At 42.0% G+C, this 15,328-nt stretch overlaps 2 protein-coding genes across 3 annotated transcripts; one reads left to right on the top strand and one right to left on the bottom strand.

The window, feature by feature from the left end:
- Window positions 1-699: 699 nt before the first annotated feature.
- nuak2 (NUAK family, SNF1-like kinase, 2) lies at window positions 700-10,100 on the top strand. Its single transcript, XM_086292396.1, has 6 exons — window positions 700-1,169; window positions 5,070-5,190; window positions 5,619-5,770; window positions 6,684-6,749; window positions 6,871-7,123; window positions 7,215-10,100. The coding sequence occupies exons 1-6, from the start codon at window positions 930-932 to the stop codon at window positions 8,258-8,260; spliced, it is 1,878 nt and encodes a 625-aa protein (XP_086148522.1). The 5' UTR covers window positions 700-929; the 3' UTR covers window positions 8,261-10,100.
- On the bottom strand, window positions 10,050-13,937 carry ccnd3 (cyclin D3). 2 transcript variants are annotated; one of them, XM_086292397.1, is made up of 5 exons: window positions 13,415-13,936; window positions 13,127-13,342; window positions 11,762-11,924; window positions 10,885-11,027; window positions 10,050-10,659 (listed from the first exon to the last, which is right to left on the bottom strand). In XM_086292397.1, exons 1-5 carry the CDS (start codon window positions 13,646-13,648, stop codon window positions 10,462-10,464), a joined length of 954 nt encoding a protein of 317 aa, XP_086148523.1. In that variant the 5' UTR covers window positions 13,649-13,936; the 3' UTR covers window positions 10,050-10,461. The 2 variants fall into 2 exon arrangements, with proteins under 2 accessions (XP_086148523.1, XP_086148524.1); XM_086292398.1 differs by having other exon boundaries at window positions 10,517-10,816; window positions 13,415-13,937.
- Between the last annotated feature and the right edge of the window lie 1,391 nt (window positions 13,938-15,328).

The following is a 15,328-nucleotide window of genomic DNA, read 5'->3' as shown; positions in this document are numbered from 1 at the left end:
GTGAACATGATCACATAAAAAAAGCACTGCTGTCTTCTCTCGTGGTCAAACCTCATTGTATTTATATATATATTTTAAATAATAACATTATGTAAATATATATATTATGATGCATTAATGCTTAGACAGTTTATTTTAATAACTGTGTATGGGCCTACTGTTTGATCTGCAATATTATAACATAGTTTGGTAGCCATGTGCATTCAAACTAAAACTGTGAGTGAATTAGAAGTAACATGAGATAGAAATATTCCAGCAAAGTAGGTCAACATGTCGGTTACCTCAGATGGCGGTCGTTTGAGTAAATTTACTTAAATGCAACCACTGGATATGTTGCAACTACCTGTTCAACTTCTATGCCCCACTTGTTTTTTGATTTTTCGTCTTCGTGGGGTGTCCTTGGTCTGTTTCTGCGGAACACAGATTTTTACACCAATCACCCAAAAACAAAAAACTAAACAAAGCATGTGTGGGAATTAAAAGAGGTTACCAGGCAACACTGAATCATTTCTTCTTGTTTTTAACATTAACTTTAAATAAAGCTGAAGCCAGTAAATCCAACATGAACTAGTTCGCTCTGTTTGTTCACTCCACGGTATGCGCGGTGCAGCAGATCCAGCGCTCCTCCCTTACCTGAAACTCCCCCTCCACTATTTGACGTGTCCGTCTGCGGGCGGTGCTCCGCCGCTTTCCCCCTCACTCTTGCCTACCTGCTGCTGAGTTCCAGCAGCATTACCGAGCTAACACGCAGATGTTCCAGTTCCTGCCTACAGCTTCTTGATCACACTAACCTGCAGTTCTCAGCTGAAGACTTTATATCGAGACTTTAACCTGAAGCGTGCCTGCGGCTCCACACAGAGGGAATGCATTTTTAATACCTGGCTCTGAAAGTAAAGCGACACAAGACAACACCTCTGCCGGGGGTCGGCATGGATGCTTTACGCGCTGCCCGTCTTTCGTCAGCCTGCAACAGGCCGTCCGTCGGGGGAGCTTTTCACGACGAAAACACACCCTTCGGGAAAGCTCAATTCCAGGTGCCCGTGAAAAAACAAGCCGTGAAGAGGCACCACCACAAACACAACCTGAAACACCGGTACGAGTTTCTGGAGACCCTCGGAAAAGGAACCTACGGCAAGGTGAAGAAGGCCAAGGAAAGGTCCGGTAGACTGGTAAGCATGGTGTTATTTTTCTTTTATTATTATTATTATTTTTAATCTGATCACATTTTACCTGCAGTCAGTCTCACGTCAGTCTTTGGACTGCTTGTCCCATCGGCCACCTGTTGTTTAGACAGCGAGCGCTATTTTTAGGTGACTGACTGTCTGCAAACAGGTAGAGCTCGCTTGGATTTGAATTTTCAAATAAAGGCGTGGAAACTCTACCGCAGAGCGTTCACTTTGAAAAAAGCAAAGTATTGCTGGATTGTAAGAAAAATAATATTGTTAATTTTTTATAAGGCGGATTGTAAAGTAATAAAGTTGAAAGTGCGCCTGCCATCTCTCCTGAGGTGTTTGTCTATTGGCTAAAGTTTGCCGAAGGGTTCAGTGTGTTTATTTATGGACTTTTCTTACGTTCACACTGGAATATACTGACCATGATCTAATAATTTCCTCCTCGCCAGCCCGCAGACTCTTTCTGATCTGCTTGATAAGCGCTTAAATTTGTCTTAAGCGCAAATGCAATTATGCAAGCATCTGCCCATGCTTCTTCATGGTGTATTCAGGTTAAACAGTGAGATCTGCTCCAGTTTGAGGTCATTATCATGGCGTTTCAACAGAAATTTATCACAAGGCATTTTATATAACCTCTATCTCTCTCTCTCTCTCTTTTTTTTTTTTTAAATTAGCCCATGTGAGGGCTGGGTAAGTTATTTTCCCCAGGAAGCAGTTTAGGTAACTTTCTTTTTGTTGGGTTTTTTTTTTCTGATAAAAGGAACAGGAGAGGGGGGGGGGGATGCGGGGGTTGCAATTGGGCTTCCAGGTAAATTCCAGCTCTCCATGGCCTAAGGGGAAATGCGAGGAATTTAAAACATTAGAAAGATAAGCCCTTAAAATAGGCATAAAAAGGAGGGGGTTTCCCCTTGATTATAAGATCTTGGATCTCTTTTATTTTTAGCTTCTAAATATTTTAGAAAGGAATGTGGAAGTGGGTTGATTGTGAGACCAGTTAAAAAATACTGTACGGGACTGGGTCAGGGTCATGTGGTACCACAAAACAAACCCTGACTCAACAACAACACTTAAAACCAATTTAAACAAACCCACATAATAAACTGGCACCTGAGTTTATTTTGGTGAACCTATTAAAATCTTTGTTCTCTCGATAAACGTGTGATTTGCATTCGTGCTGCCTAATGGTTTGTTTACTTGCCGTGGCTTATCGAACATACCGGGAAACGGAAAGTGTGTTAAAATGATACAAATCAAAGCCCACATCTAGACTTTAAAATGAAAACTAAACGTTCCTGCTGTAGATACTTCGGCCTTTTCTTGGGAAGCCTGACTTGGCTGCTGTTTCATACTTTATCGGAAATGCCCTTTGTTAAAAGTCCTGCTTTTGTGAAAGTGGAGAAGTCAAGGAAGTAAGTGTTAGAATCCTTTTCCCCTTCCCTTTGCTGCTTACAGTAAACATGCAGTGATACAAGTTGAGCCGTGTCCACACACGCCCATTTCTGCTCTTTCACCGACTGGCTCTGCTGTTTTTATTAGAAATGAGTTGGTGTCTGGGATTTATCCTTGCCGGCAGCTTCCTGATGCTTCAAACCTACAATTTTTTTATTTTATTTTAAGTATCAAAATACTGATTAGCCCACATACGTGTTTTGAATCTCACACCCAACAAATGGCATTTAGCAGAGAAGCCTTTGCACGCCTGATTATTGACAACATAATGGACAGAGATGTGTCATTGACTCAGGGGAGTGACACAAAAACAAACAGTGGCTTCATCTTGCGTGCTGTGGCATTACAGCTGTTTCCATTGTCTAAGTGCAAAAGTCTGATTGCATAATCCACTGAGGTGGGGTAAGGTAGGTTGGGGGGTGGGGTGTCAACATACATCAGGATAGGGGTTGATCTGCCACTCGGTGCCTGACATGAATGCTGTTTGTGTATTCAGACGCCCCAGTTAAGTCCCTAGACTTGGTTTGCATCAGCTGTTAATTAATTCATTGTGCAAGAGAGTTCCCAGGGGCGTTTTTACTCATGCTCCACAGTTAAACTGGTTAAATACTTGTGTCTGTATGTCTGTGTAGGTTCTCAGTCATTCAGGTCATGACAGCCTTAACTTAAAGAAGTCTGGTTTTTTTTTTTAAAGTCCATTTGCCTTCTTTTTGAGCTCCTAAGACTGCGTCTATACTTGCTTTATTTAGATAAAGTGACTCCGTATACCTGTAAACAAAGTGCCATTTACTGATTTCAGAGGCCGATACTCACCTGCGTGACTCATCTGTGTTGTCACATCAGCTGAGCACGGGATAAATATTCCAAGATGGTCTGAAGAGCTGATCTAAGGATCTTAAGAAATCCTTAAACATGCTTTTTTTTTTATATCATGATTTATTGTTTCCCTGGAATAAAAATAAATAAAAAGGATATTAATGATATCAAATCTGTCCCAAAATGTAGTTTTTAAACTTCTGGATCGACCCATGATTTTGTGCATACCTGATTAAAACCTGATTAAAACTCTACAAAGCTTCACTAAGCCTACATTTTAACAGGGCTGTCTGGTGCAAATGGCCAGGGGGATAATGGTGGCTCATGAGTTGTGTGTGTTGTGCAGAAATGTGGTTTGAGTCTTTGCTGTGAAATGTGAAAGATTTCAGCCCCTCTGTGCTTATTACGTGGAGCAGACTGTCTGTAACAGAGATTGCACACACACAGATAACCTCACAAGGATGTGAACTGGTCATGAGTGTGAGTTCAGGCCTGTCTGACAGCTACGCAAACAAATGCAGGAAACCTCCATTCTCAGAGTCAGGAAACGGGCCCGGGTGGAGGGAATACGGGGGTTTATTTGCAAGAGCATCCACGCCAGACAGTGACTCACGACGGGGAGACAGGTCACGCGTTGACACGGATATGACAAGTCGCTGCTTTACTCATTTTCCTGTCTCTGGAACCTCGAGGGTTAGAAATGAGGACACCCCACCGCCTGCACCATCTGGTGCCTCACAGCACCTCTTCAACCTTGGGGTGGACTGATGACGCACTCGGCGCACAGAGGAATCCCAAGCATCTGCGCTTCCAATGGGCAACAGAATGACATGAATACAGCTTGCCTGCGAGTTCAGACTGAGATGCTATTCACATTTAAATTTTTACTTCTGTGGGCCTCGCAGACCTAACGGCCAACTCTAGTTTTCTTTAAAACAGACAATACTTGACCCGGAGTTCAAAACGGCACAGGTTTCAGTTCAATGCTCATTGTTCCACTCGCAATCAAACAAGCAGTGGGAGGACGGCAATTTATGTTAACTAGCGGCTGATTTGTGGATTTTTTTATTTTTTTTTTTAAACCATACTGCACTTAATAGACATGACTTATCTAGTATACCTCTGCTGATCATTGCATTAAGGTTTTGTTTGCTTTTTAATCAGTAATTATGCAACTTTTGACCTGAATTTGATTTTAAAAAATGCCTTATTTGAGCAACATAACCAGTAAAGTTGGATAAAGTTGACGTGAATATTACTGTCACTGATTTTTTTTTTCCCCAACTTGTGCACCTTGTGGTTTAGCATTTATTGAGTCTCCTACAGTCTCTTGTGTCCTTTTGAGTGTTAAAATTAGATTTGCTGAAACACCTCGAGGTCTAGACCATTGGAGTTGTCATTAGCATTAGAAGCTGGAGGGAGCTGGAGTACAGGCTCACTCGTTCCCTGTTTTGTCTCTATTCATGTAACCCCCTCCAGCAGACTTCTAACCCTTTTTACACAAGGAAGCCCATTAAAGTGGTTTAGACCTTACATGGGGGAAGAAAAAGTTTGATTCCCTGTTGGATGATTAATTATTCCATGAGCTCATTCTTACTTACCTCTCACTTTATTGATTTTTCTTTCTTAAAGGTTGCCGTAAAATCTATCAGAAAGGAGAAGATCAAGGATGAACAAGATCTGATTCACATTCGCAGAGAAATCGAGATCATGTCCTCGCTCTGTCATCCGCACGTCATCACCATATATGAAGGTACATTATTTCAAAAACAAAATGCTAATGACTATGTTTGGGTTTGACTTTAATCATTCTGTCCCACACACTACATACAAACGTGATATCTTGGGTGGGGGGAAGGAGTCTCTCTGTTTGAGATTCCGAGTTTTGTCACGCACGTCTTTGTGCTCAAGTCTGATGCAGAGTTACGTAAGTGGCAACTTCCTGCCGTAATCCGGCGCCGCTGATAATGCGCAGAGCCCCGTGTCTTCCAGCACCCCTCACGCCTGATGAGGTGGTCATCACTCAGCGTTTCTCCACTTCAGTGCACGTTTGTTTGCTGTATAGCTGTAATTGGTGTAAATTAGCGGTTGCACAGATAATGGACGTCTCTCACACAGCTCAAGTATTGCAAATGGTTTGAAGCGTTGAATTCAAAGGAGCTCTGCTCTTCTGTATTTCAGTATTTGAGAACAAGGACAAAATTGTGATTGTCATGGAGTATGCCAGCCGGGGGGATCTGTATGACTACATCTGTGACAAGAAAAGCATCCCCGAGCGGGAGGCCAGGCATTTCTTCAGGCAGATTGTGTCAGCTGTCCACTACTGTCATCAGGTAAGGCAGTTTTTCTCATATCGGATCTTCAACCTGCTGTTGTCTTAAGCCTAATGACACAGGGCTGCGCTCAGATTCACTGTTTTTCCAAGGCGCTGGCACCTCCAAAGTTACATAATGGGTATTATTCACTGTCAGCCTGGGGGAAAATGAACAGTTGGTCTGTACTGAGACCAAGTGAAGGCTAAAGGCCAGCAATCCCAACATGCACACGCATGGTCTCACAGTTTAATGAGGGTGTGAAGGAACAGAACACACACACACAGCAATCGGTTGTTCTAGCAAGCCCAGAGCCGTGCAATTACCACCATTCAGTGAACATTATATTTTATCATGGCTCTGCTTGGCAAAGCATTTATAAATAAACGTTTGCTAGACAGTATTTGCTGAGTGACCTGCCCTTTCATATTACTGTGTTAACCACCTGTCCTTTACCTCTTTACAGAGGTCTGATGTCTCGTTAAACATTTATTTATCCACGTTATTCAACAGAGAAAGGCCATCTGTTATATCACCTACATTTGGCACAGCGACAAATTCCAAAGTTTCTTCATGATGGCATTTTAACAATAAATGAACGCCACGCTACACAAAGAATGTGTTCGTTGCTACAGCAAGTGCTCATATGTAAGGAGCAGTAGCTGACCTGCTTTTTTTTTTTGTAAGTGAAGCAAATGCAAACTTGAGTCAAAGGCATGCCCCCCTACAGAGCACAGCACAATGAGGCACTGCTGACGTACCAGAGAGGTCTTCTGTTAGAGAATAATGTGGTGTAACCCAGTAAAGCAAATCCTTTCTACGTAATGCAGACAACTCCCAGTAAACCGATCCCTAACAGCATGCATGAAACAAAGCTGAAGGAAAAAAGAAGGAAAAAAACAAACAAACAAAAATAAATCCTTTTTCCTCTTAGAACGGAATCGTACACCGGGACCTGAAACTGGAGAACATTTTACTGGATGACAACGGCAATGTTAAGGTATGCACGTGGATTGAAATCAATAGCCTGCGTTACGCATTTTATAACTAACAGTGATGCGCTGTAACTGAAGAACTTCAATGGGAAAATACGCTTCACATCACATCTTTTGTTCTCACAGATTGCAGACTTTGGGCTGTCGAACCTCTACCACGGTGACGAGTTACTTCAGACTTTTTGCGGCAGTCCTTTATATGCCTCCCCGGAGATTGTCAACGGGCGTCCGTACCATGGCCCAGAGGTGGACACTTGGTCTCTTGGGGTGCTTTTGTACACGCTGGTTCACGGAACCATGCCATTTGACGGGAACAACCACAAGATGCTAGTGCAGCAGATCAGCACTGGAGACTACCGGAAACCAAACAAACCCTCTGGTAAGTTTTTAAAACGGATTTTTCCTCAGTGAAGCTAAATTATATTTTAGCTTTTATAGGAGTCTTGATTTTTCCCATTTCTTTCCATCAGATGCATGTGGACTCATCCGCTGGATGCTGATGGTGAATCCTGACCGCCGAGCTACAATAGAGGAGATTGCCGGTCACTGGTGGCTCAACTGGGGCTATCCGCAGCCGTTACTGTGTGAGAGAAGGAGCAGTCATGTGGAGCAGACCTCTGCCCCAGTATCTCCGTCAACATCACAGCCTGCTGGGCTGGCCGGTGTTGCTAGTTGGCTGCGTCGTACATCCAGGCCTTTACTGGAGAATGGCTCCAAGATGCGCTGCCTGCTCCGCACGCAGGGCAGTGCAGCGGATGTAGTCCGACAACGGTCCCTGCGAAGGTCACATAAGGAGAATAACATCACCCAGGCAGTTCACGAGGGTAGCACAGACACTCGGCCCTCCAAGGGTATTCTGAAGAGGCGTAACAGTGTGAAACAGAAGTCGATAAGCGAAACATCAACTGTCAGTTTAGTGGAGCCACAAAAAATCTTGGACTTGTCTGCACCAGGTAAAGCACCTTCAGCTGCACAGCTGCCTCGCAAAGGTATCCTAAAGAAGCCTGCTGAGCAAGAGTCGGGGTATTACTCATCATCTCCAGAGAACAGTGACTCTGGCTTGGTAACGCAAACGAAAGAGTGCCCTTCAGCACCCTACAGGAAGGGCATCCTCAAGCGTAATGGAAAGTTCTCCTCTGGTGGGTTACATGAGTTTGGGTCTTTGGACCAGCTGGCGACATCTCTGCCTCATGGAGGTGGCCGATCAAGACCAAGCGGAGCCATCAGCGAAGATAGCATTTTATCTTCAGAGTCCTTTGATCAGCTGGATCTACCAGACCACGTGAGGCCAGCAATGCAAATGGATAAACCAGCCAAGGCGAGCATGAGAGGCTGCGTTTCTGCTGATAACCTTCTGGACATCCAAGAAGACAGAATTCTGTCCGATGGGCTGTTGAGGTCCTGGGACTGTTACAAGTCTGGAGTGGCTGACAGTGCCTTTTCGATTTCAGACTGTGATAACGTCACAGAGGCTTACAAACAGGCCATGGTCATACGAAGCTCCAATGCAAGCTGAAGACCAGTAATAAGGGACAAGATGCTGGCTAAAGAATTAGTGGTCATCCTGAATTTTGAAGTGACTTTAACAATATTGTGGTCATGAAAGCCAAAGTGCGTTGTGTGAAAATACCAGAACACTGTAAGGTGATCATTTTGGCAGAATTCAGGAATTAATACAGTACCAAAAAAAGGGAGAAGACTGATTGTATTTGAGATGGTCGATTTGATTTAACCGAAACTAAAATAAGGAAATGCAATTACGCAAAGGAAATGTTACAGAGTGCAATTTGACTTTCATCAAACAGTCTCAGGAGAAGAGAGCTTGAACTCTGGTTTTCATTGTTAGAGGTTGCTAGTCAATTAATTCACAATGAAACCAAAAGCACTTCAGAGACGGAAATTCGGGAGACATTTTTAATACAGTTACAGTAGATCTGATTGAATGTAGCTGGTTTGTGTCCGAGTTACAGCAGCAGAATACTCTGCATTGTGGTTTATTGTCAACAAGAAAGTTTGAGAAAGTTCAATGAGTGTTATTTGGATTCTAGCTTCGTAATCTTCTGTCAACATGATGTTTGTCTAGGATGATGACGGCAATAGCAAACAGTTTCGATGTTGGAATGAGTTTTGTTTATGGGTAAGGTAACATTTCACAGATGCCAAAGAGCAGATTTGGAAAACCTTGGCGCTAAAAATCCCCAGCAAAATGTGCCAAGTTTTGATGTTTGAAACGGGGACTACTGACTTTTTTTTTTTTTTTTTTTTTTTATATAAATGTTTTTCCTGAAATGACTTGTTCTGTGTTTGGATAATGACTTGAATAATAATAGTGACCCTATGAATTACTGGCCTAACCAGTCGAACCTGCCTTTGCTTGCTAGCTTGCGCTGATACAAGTGCACAAATAGCCTTTGAGCCTACATACACGTGTGGGAGTTTTACAAAAACAGGTGGGGCCCAGTTATTATTATTATTTTTTTTTGTTTTGAAAATCAACAGTATGAAGTTCCCCAACTAATTACTATTTGTTTTGGGGGTTTTTTATGAAGTTGAATCATCGGTTATGGAACAGCGTAGTATTTTATAAGGCCAGATAACACCAGTTAAAAATAGCGCTGCCAAAAAGTAGTCACTGAATCAAAACTAGAGTTCAAATTAAAATCATAAATGCAGGTATTGATCCTTAATTAAGCTTGACCAGATATTTTCGTAGCTACCTGGCTCTGTCTTGCTTTATGAAATACTCCTGGTATTCAGCTACATCAGCATGTATGTTTGATTTTAATTTGGATGCTAAGCCAGTGCCTGGAATAGCACTTTCAGGCCACTGAAACCTGATAAATACACCATTTATGTATCAGTGTCATGTAACAAGAGTTGCACAAAGCCATTGATGCAAGCTGCAGAACCATGTTGTTCAGAAACATGGTTCTGATGAAGGAGGCTCATCAGGAATTGAAAGCCTGTTCATTTGCAAAAGATACTTTTTATTTTTTTTATTGAAAGTTTTTTTTCTTAATTTCTGGAATCTGATGGATTGTATTAAGATGAAGGTAAAACTCATTCTCACATAATGATCTTTGATTTTCATGTGTGACAAGGAAAATATTGTTTGTAGGATGTTTGTTTTGTTTTTTGCTTTTATAAAATAATTTAATGTGTTTGTTGTAATGTGGGCATTTCATTGTTTTTGTTTCTCCCTTTCCCTTATCCCATATATTTCAGGTTTAATTTAAACCATGTCTGCCAAAGTTACTGGCTTATCATTTGTGTGACTGTTCTGCTGTGTTGTCCTTGCTGGGATGAGGAAGTCAATAAAAAAACGACAACAAACAACTCATTTGCTGGCCAGTGTTGTTAATGGCCTTCATACAGATATTGCATTGGCGTATAACAGGATTCATTTGCATTCAGCACAGCCCGAACCGCAGACAGACTTCAGTTTAAACTTAACAGAACCACCATCACTAGTATTAGATTTGCAAAAAGTAACAATTAAAATGTGCAAACACTGCTGGCAGGATTGGGTGCAATTTAATTCTCACTGTCACAGCAGGTTTTTATGTAGATCAAGGGATAAAACTGCTTACGCGATTCCAGAAAACAACACTCTTAAACAAAGCATGCACAAAAAAATAATCTTAATCAAAGAGCCACGTAGATGAATTTCTTCCATCTTATCTGGCCTTCTCGTTTCATTTCCTGGCAGTAAACTTTTCAAGGCAGGGAGGAGTGTTTTAGTTTGATTTCCTCTGGTGGGGATGTCGGTGTCAGTACAACATCCTGAATGTCAGCAGGGGTGTAACTGCTCCCTGATCCGTGTTCCTTTGGCTTGCAAACCATATCCTGAAAACTGGAGGGCAGGCTGAGCTCTAACACAATCCTGAGCTGGTCATAGCAGAGGAGCAGGGCGTTCTGTTCGGGGCCACGTTTCACATAGAAACAATGAATTTGTCAGCGGTGACAAGGCCGCACATATAATCATGGATATGTTTTAAGATGCTTTTTAAACAGTGGTTTGTTTGCAGCAGTTCTCAGGCTGTTTGATCAAAGACGACAAATACACCCATCGCTGTTGACGAAAGGGCAAAGTCAAAAGAGATACTGCCTGAAACTCAGTCAGTTAAACATTAGCCTTACCTGATCAGCGGCCAAAAGGTCGGCCAAAAACGTTATCACTGAATCTGCAGACACGCCAGCGTCCAGCAGCTTTAGCTTCTGCGTGGCGATGCTCACGCAGGCACACGTTACAGTGGAGGGCGGGAAGACTGAAAACCTGCATTCTGATAATTAAAAACGTTTTATTACTTTCGTGTCTTCTATTAATAATGAGCACTTTGTCCACACAATATTGAGAAAGAAAATAGATGGTAGACAGATGGTCGCCACCATGCTCGACACACCCTGACAGATGAACCTAAAAGCTTAAAACAGACACTTCCCAGAACAGGATAATATGATATCCTAATTGCTTGAAGCAGGAGAAATGGTGAGACAAAAACTCAGCCATTCAGTTCTTGCTTTACACCCTTAGAGTGGGTTAAAATGTCTTATTTTTATGGGGCTGAAAATGTGTAACAGCTGCCTGAAAGAGCAGCAACTAACTGTATCCCTGTGACCTGCAGCCTCGGGCAGTATTGCAGATAGAGATAGGTGGGAACTCGGCCAGCTGAATAGCTGGATGCAGGTCTTTCATAGCAGACAATGCAGGATTACACAAACTCTGCTCTCACTATCCAAAATGAACTGCTGACACATCGTAATCATGGTTGGGGCTGTTTGATGCCCACTGTTCACGGCTTAAATAGTCCCTTGATGATCATGAAGTAAAAAGTCTTATCACGGATTGTTTTACAGGGGGGTGTAAATGAGATGATTTCATTACATTACAAGATTTTTTTTGTTAAAATGTATTTTCCATTAGTTGTCTGCCTTAAATTGAACACTAAATTGACTGATATTGTCTTTCATTTGGGGATACCATTTCATGTTTAGGTAACTCAGTTATGCAACGTACCCATGGCAGCCAGAGCGATGTAGGTGTGAACATGCCTGCGCATGTTCTGAAGGTGGGGAGGTCGGACAAAGGGGAGAGCGTGAAGAATTGGCTCCAGGAAGTCAGAGGGGACCACGGAGGCCAGACACCACTCTAACCTTGACACCACTGCCAGCTCCCAGTGCTGCAACACACACACACACACACACACACACACACACACACACACACACACACACACACATTCCTTGAAGCCAGTCCACCATCAAAATCCCACAGCAGGAACGCTCATTCAGATCAGCCAACGAGTGCTGGTCACCCTAACCCCTCAGTCAAACCCCCGTGTCCTGAACAGTGTGCATGCCTGCAAGCCTTTGGTCAAAAAAATGATTGTGAAAAGGGAACATTTCCGGCTTCCTACCTACAAAGATCTTCTAAAATGGCCTTGATAAAATTGTGCCCTTAGAAATCGTACCAATAAGTGTCTCTACTTAGTCTTCAATGAATATTACAACTGTTGTTCCTTTTCAGATGGAATAAAAGTATTGAAAGGTGTGTCCACGATCCATCTGCAGTTGCCCAATGTCATATCATTGAGGCCTAAACCACAGTTTGAGAAGCACTGCTTTGGTCAAAGTATGCATTTCTGTCAAGTTTATAAATGTCCTCTCATGAAATTCATGACAAAAGCAAAGCTACAAGACTGTCATTACGCCGTCTGATTTTCATTTGACCACCAGGATATTTGAGGTTCATGGGAATGTAGCTGGCCTTTCTGGATGCGGCCAAAACAGGAAAACTATCCACAGATTAAGAAGCAACAGTGTTGATTTTGGGGATTATCGTGAGATCCATGGAAAACAAGTATTACAGATTCCACTTTTAAAAGAGACAAACTGGAGGCTCGGTTAAATCATGAGGTCGCTTTGAATATTTGCAATAAATGCAACAGAAAGAGGGGTCACAGTGGGGTGGTTTGCAACACCGCCTCACTGCAAGAAGGTCCTGGGTTTAAATCCAGCCTCCCTGTGTATACTTGGGATGTACCAGTAATGATCTGTTAAATAAAATAAGTATAATCCCTTCACAATTTCTTTTATTAGAAGCCTAAAGAGGTTTTAAAAAAGTGCTTTAAGAGAAGCATAAAAAGCATCAAGGATGTCAAATAAATACATTTTATTTTAGTGGGAAAAGCAGATTCATTTATTCACTTATTATGTGGGATCCCTCAGACTTATGCGACCAAACTTAATTGTGCATTTGATTATTACTTTTATTTATTTATTTATAACCCAGACTTGGTCAGTGGTGGTAGTTTTTCTGTGCTGTTTGGGGGGAGATAAACATCAAGGATATTAGCTCCTTTATAATAGTTAATGCCTTTACCAGAATGTCTGAGACTGAAATGGAGTTTTCTGTGTAGACACAAAGCTTGCTGGCAGTCAGGGGGATCGTTTCTCTCATTTTGGAGGCCAGGAACATACAAACTGCCCCTAACAGCTGCAGGTTGGTCTTCTCAACTGCAAAACGGCTCAGGTAACAGTCCAGGTAACGCATCGCCTGTGGAAACACCTCCTCCTCGCATTTCTGCTCCTCACACACCTGTCAGACAGAAATCTGGTTTATTTCACCTGAACTAGGTGGAAAATTACACTGTGACTGATGAGTGTATACCTGAAACATCCACACAGCTAGTATCCTTCTCATGTACGGCTGGACTTCTGTCTGCACCCCGTCAAAGGGGGAGGTCACCCGGCTGGTCTCCTCAAAGGCCCGCAGGTTGTGTAGCACTCTGAGATCACCGGTCATAGCGTGGTCCCTGCTCGCCCGGGGGACCACAGCCTGCTCTGTTTCACTAACATTTCCCATCTCCGGATCAACTCTGAAGCCCTCCATTTCCAGGCACATCCAGTTCAGTGAAGGAGCATCAATAAACCGTTTAGCTAGCGTTAGCTTCGGTCCGTTATGGCGGCCATTCCTCTTTTAGCTAGCTGTCCAGTAGCTGCTGACATAACGCCATTTTCAGCCAATATTTTTTCTTTAATTTTCTTTAAGAGTATTAATTTCAAACTGAACTGAATTTTATTTTAGCCCTCAAAAAATAAACAAAAATTAAAGCTGAATATTTTCCAGCTTATTTGCATTTTGTCTTCTTCTTGTCTTCCTTGCCATTTTAAATGCATATACATTTACTAAAAATTAAAAATATTTTTGGAATTTTTTTCCCCTGGAAATCTCGAAGACCTCTAAACAAAAATCCACCCATATCTCATAGCCTTATTTAGGAACTTTCTTTTTTGTTTATTTTTGTTCTGTGCCATTCAGCAAATTTGATACCAAGTAAATACAGGTCTAGTATTGTCGATACCAACACTTTCTGCCTATAAAGGCAGCTTATAGAGGACAGCGCTGTGTCAGGATTTATGAGATGAGTCATCATTAACTTACAAATACTGAACACATTTTAATGATCACTAAACCACTGTAATATTTACTTTACAAAATCAACCTTTCAATTTTTTATGTATTTTGAAACTAGGTTTTTTGGAGACCTTGAATATAAATGTGCCTAGCTGTCTCTAAAGCAGTTTGGGTCAACTTCTGTAGTTGGCATTTAGTTCAACTATATTCAAGCCAATGCTCACTCAAACTCACTCAACAACTACATCTCAGACTCTACCGGTTTAGCAAGCATGCTAAATATTAAAGTTTATGACAGCAGTTAGAAAAAGACTGAACACGTATGGCTTATTTGAAAGGGTTCTCACAAGAAAGTCTTTTCTCTCTAAAAAGTTGCACCTGAGAAAACAAGACTTCTGGAACAGTGTCCTTTAGATAAACAGGAGCAAAGTTGAGATGTTTTGGTCATGTTGCACAGCACTATGTTTGGTGAAAACCAAGCACAGTGTACCGGTATAAACACAGTGGTGGAGGGCACCTTGCATTGTGTCCACAATAAACTCCTCTGATTGCTAAAGCTTGACTGAAATTAGTTCTGCAACAGGACAACAAACCCAAGCACAACAGCAAATCTAGACTGCTCAAAAAAGTCAAAGAAGCATTTTTTTTTTTTTTAGTCAGACTAAAGCATCGAGTCAGGTAAACCTCTGAGATATTGATCTGGTTAGTTAAGTTGCAGAGGGCGTTGTTAATCAGTTTCAGCTGCTTTGTGTTTCAGGGAATTAACAAAGGCAAAGGTTAAAATATCAATACTACAGTCTAAATATCAGGAGAGCAAATCAATGAGACAAGCGGGGTCCTTTCTTGTCTTTTGAAACTTCCTTCCAGGAGACAGGAAGTTATTCTAAGAGAGCTTGACAGGGCCGAAGGTGGTCCTTAAACCATATGCAGAACCGGTATCTGCTCACTGCCATTAGGTGGCAGGATGAAAATCTTGGACCCGTTTTGAGACTGCGCCGGTGAACTCAACCCCCTGTAGGTCGATCATTTTCATTTCCATCACATGATGTGACAACCTTTCATTCCTAACACTTTAGTTAGTTCATATCAGTAAAGAGATCAGCATGATTTTTTCCCCAGTGACATCTGATGCTTTCAAAGTGTTCCTTTAAGGTTTTGAGCAGTGTA

This window comes from Aulonocara sp. 'chitande type north' Nkhata Bay, linkage group LG5 (assembly GCF_057382095.1).
Source record: "Aulonocara sp. 'chitande type north' Nkhata Bay isolate Kocher_YH1m ecotype deep benthic linkage group LG5, A_spYH_male_GT1.1, whole genome shotgun sequence".
NCBI classification, from domain to species: domain Eukaryota; kingdom Metazoa; phylum Chordata; class Actinopteri; order Cichliformes; family Cichlidae; genus Aulonocara; species Aulonocara sp. 'chitande type north' Nkhata Bay.
Note: the sequence above shows the minus strand (reverse complement) of the source record. Positions and strands in the feature narration are given on the sequence as shown.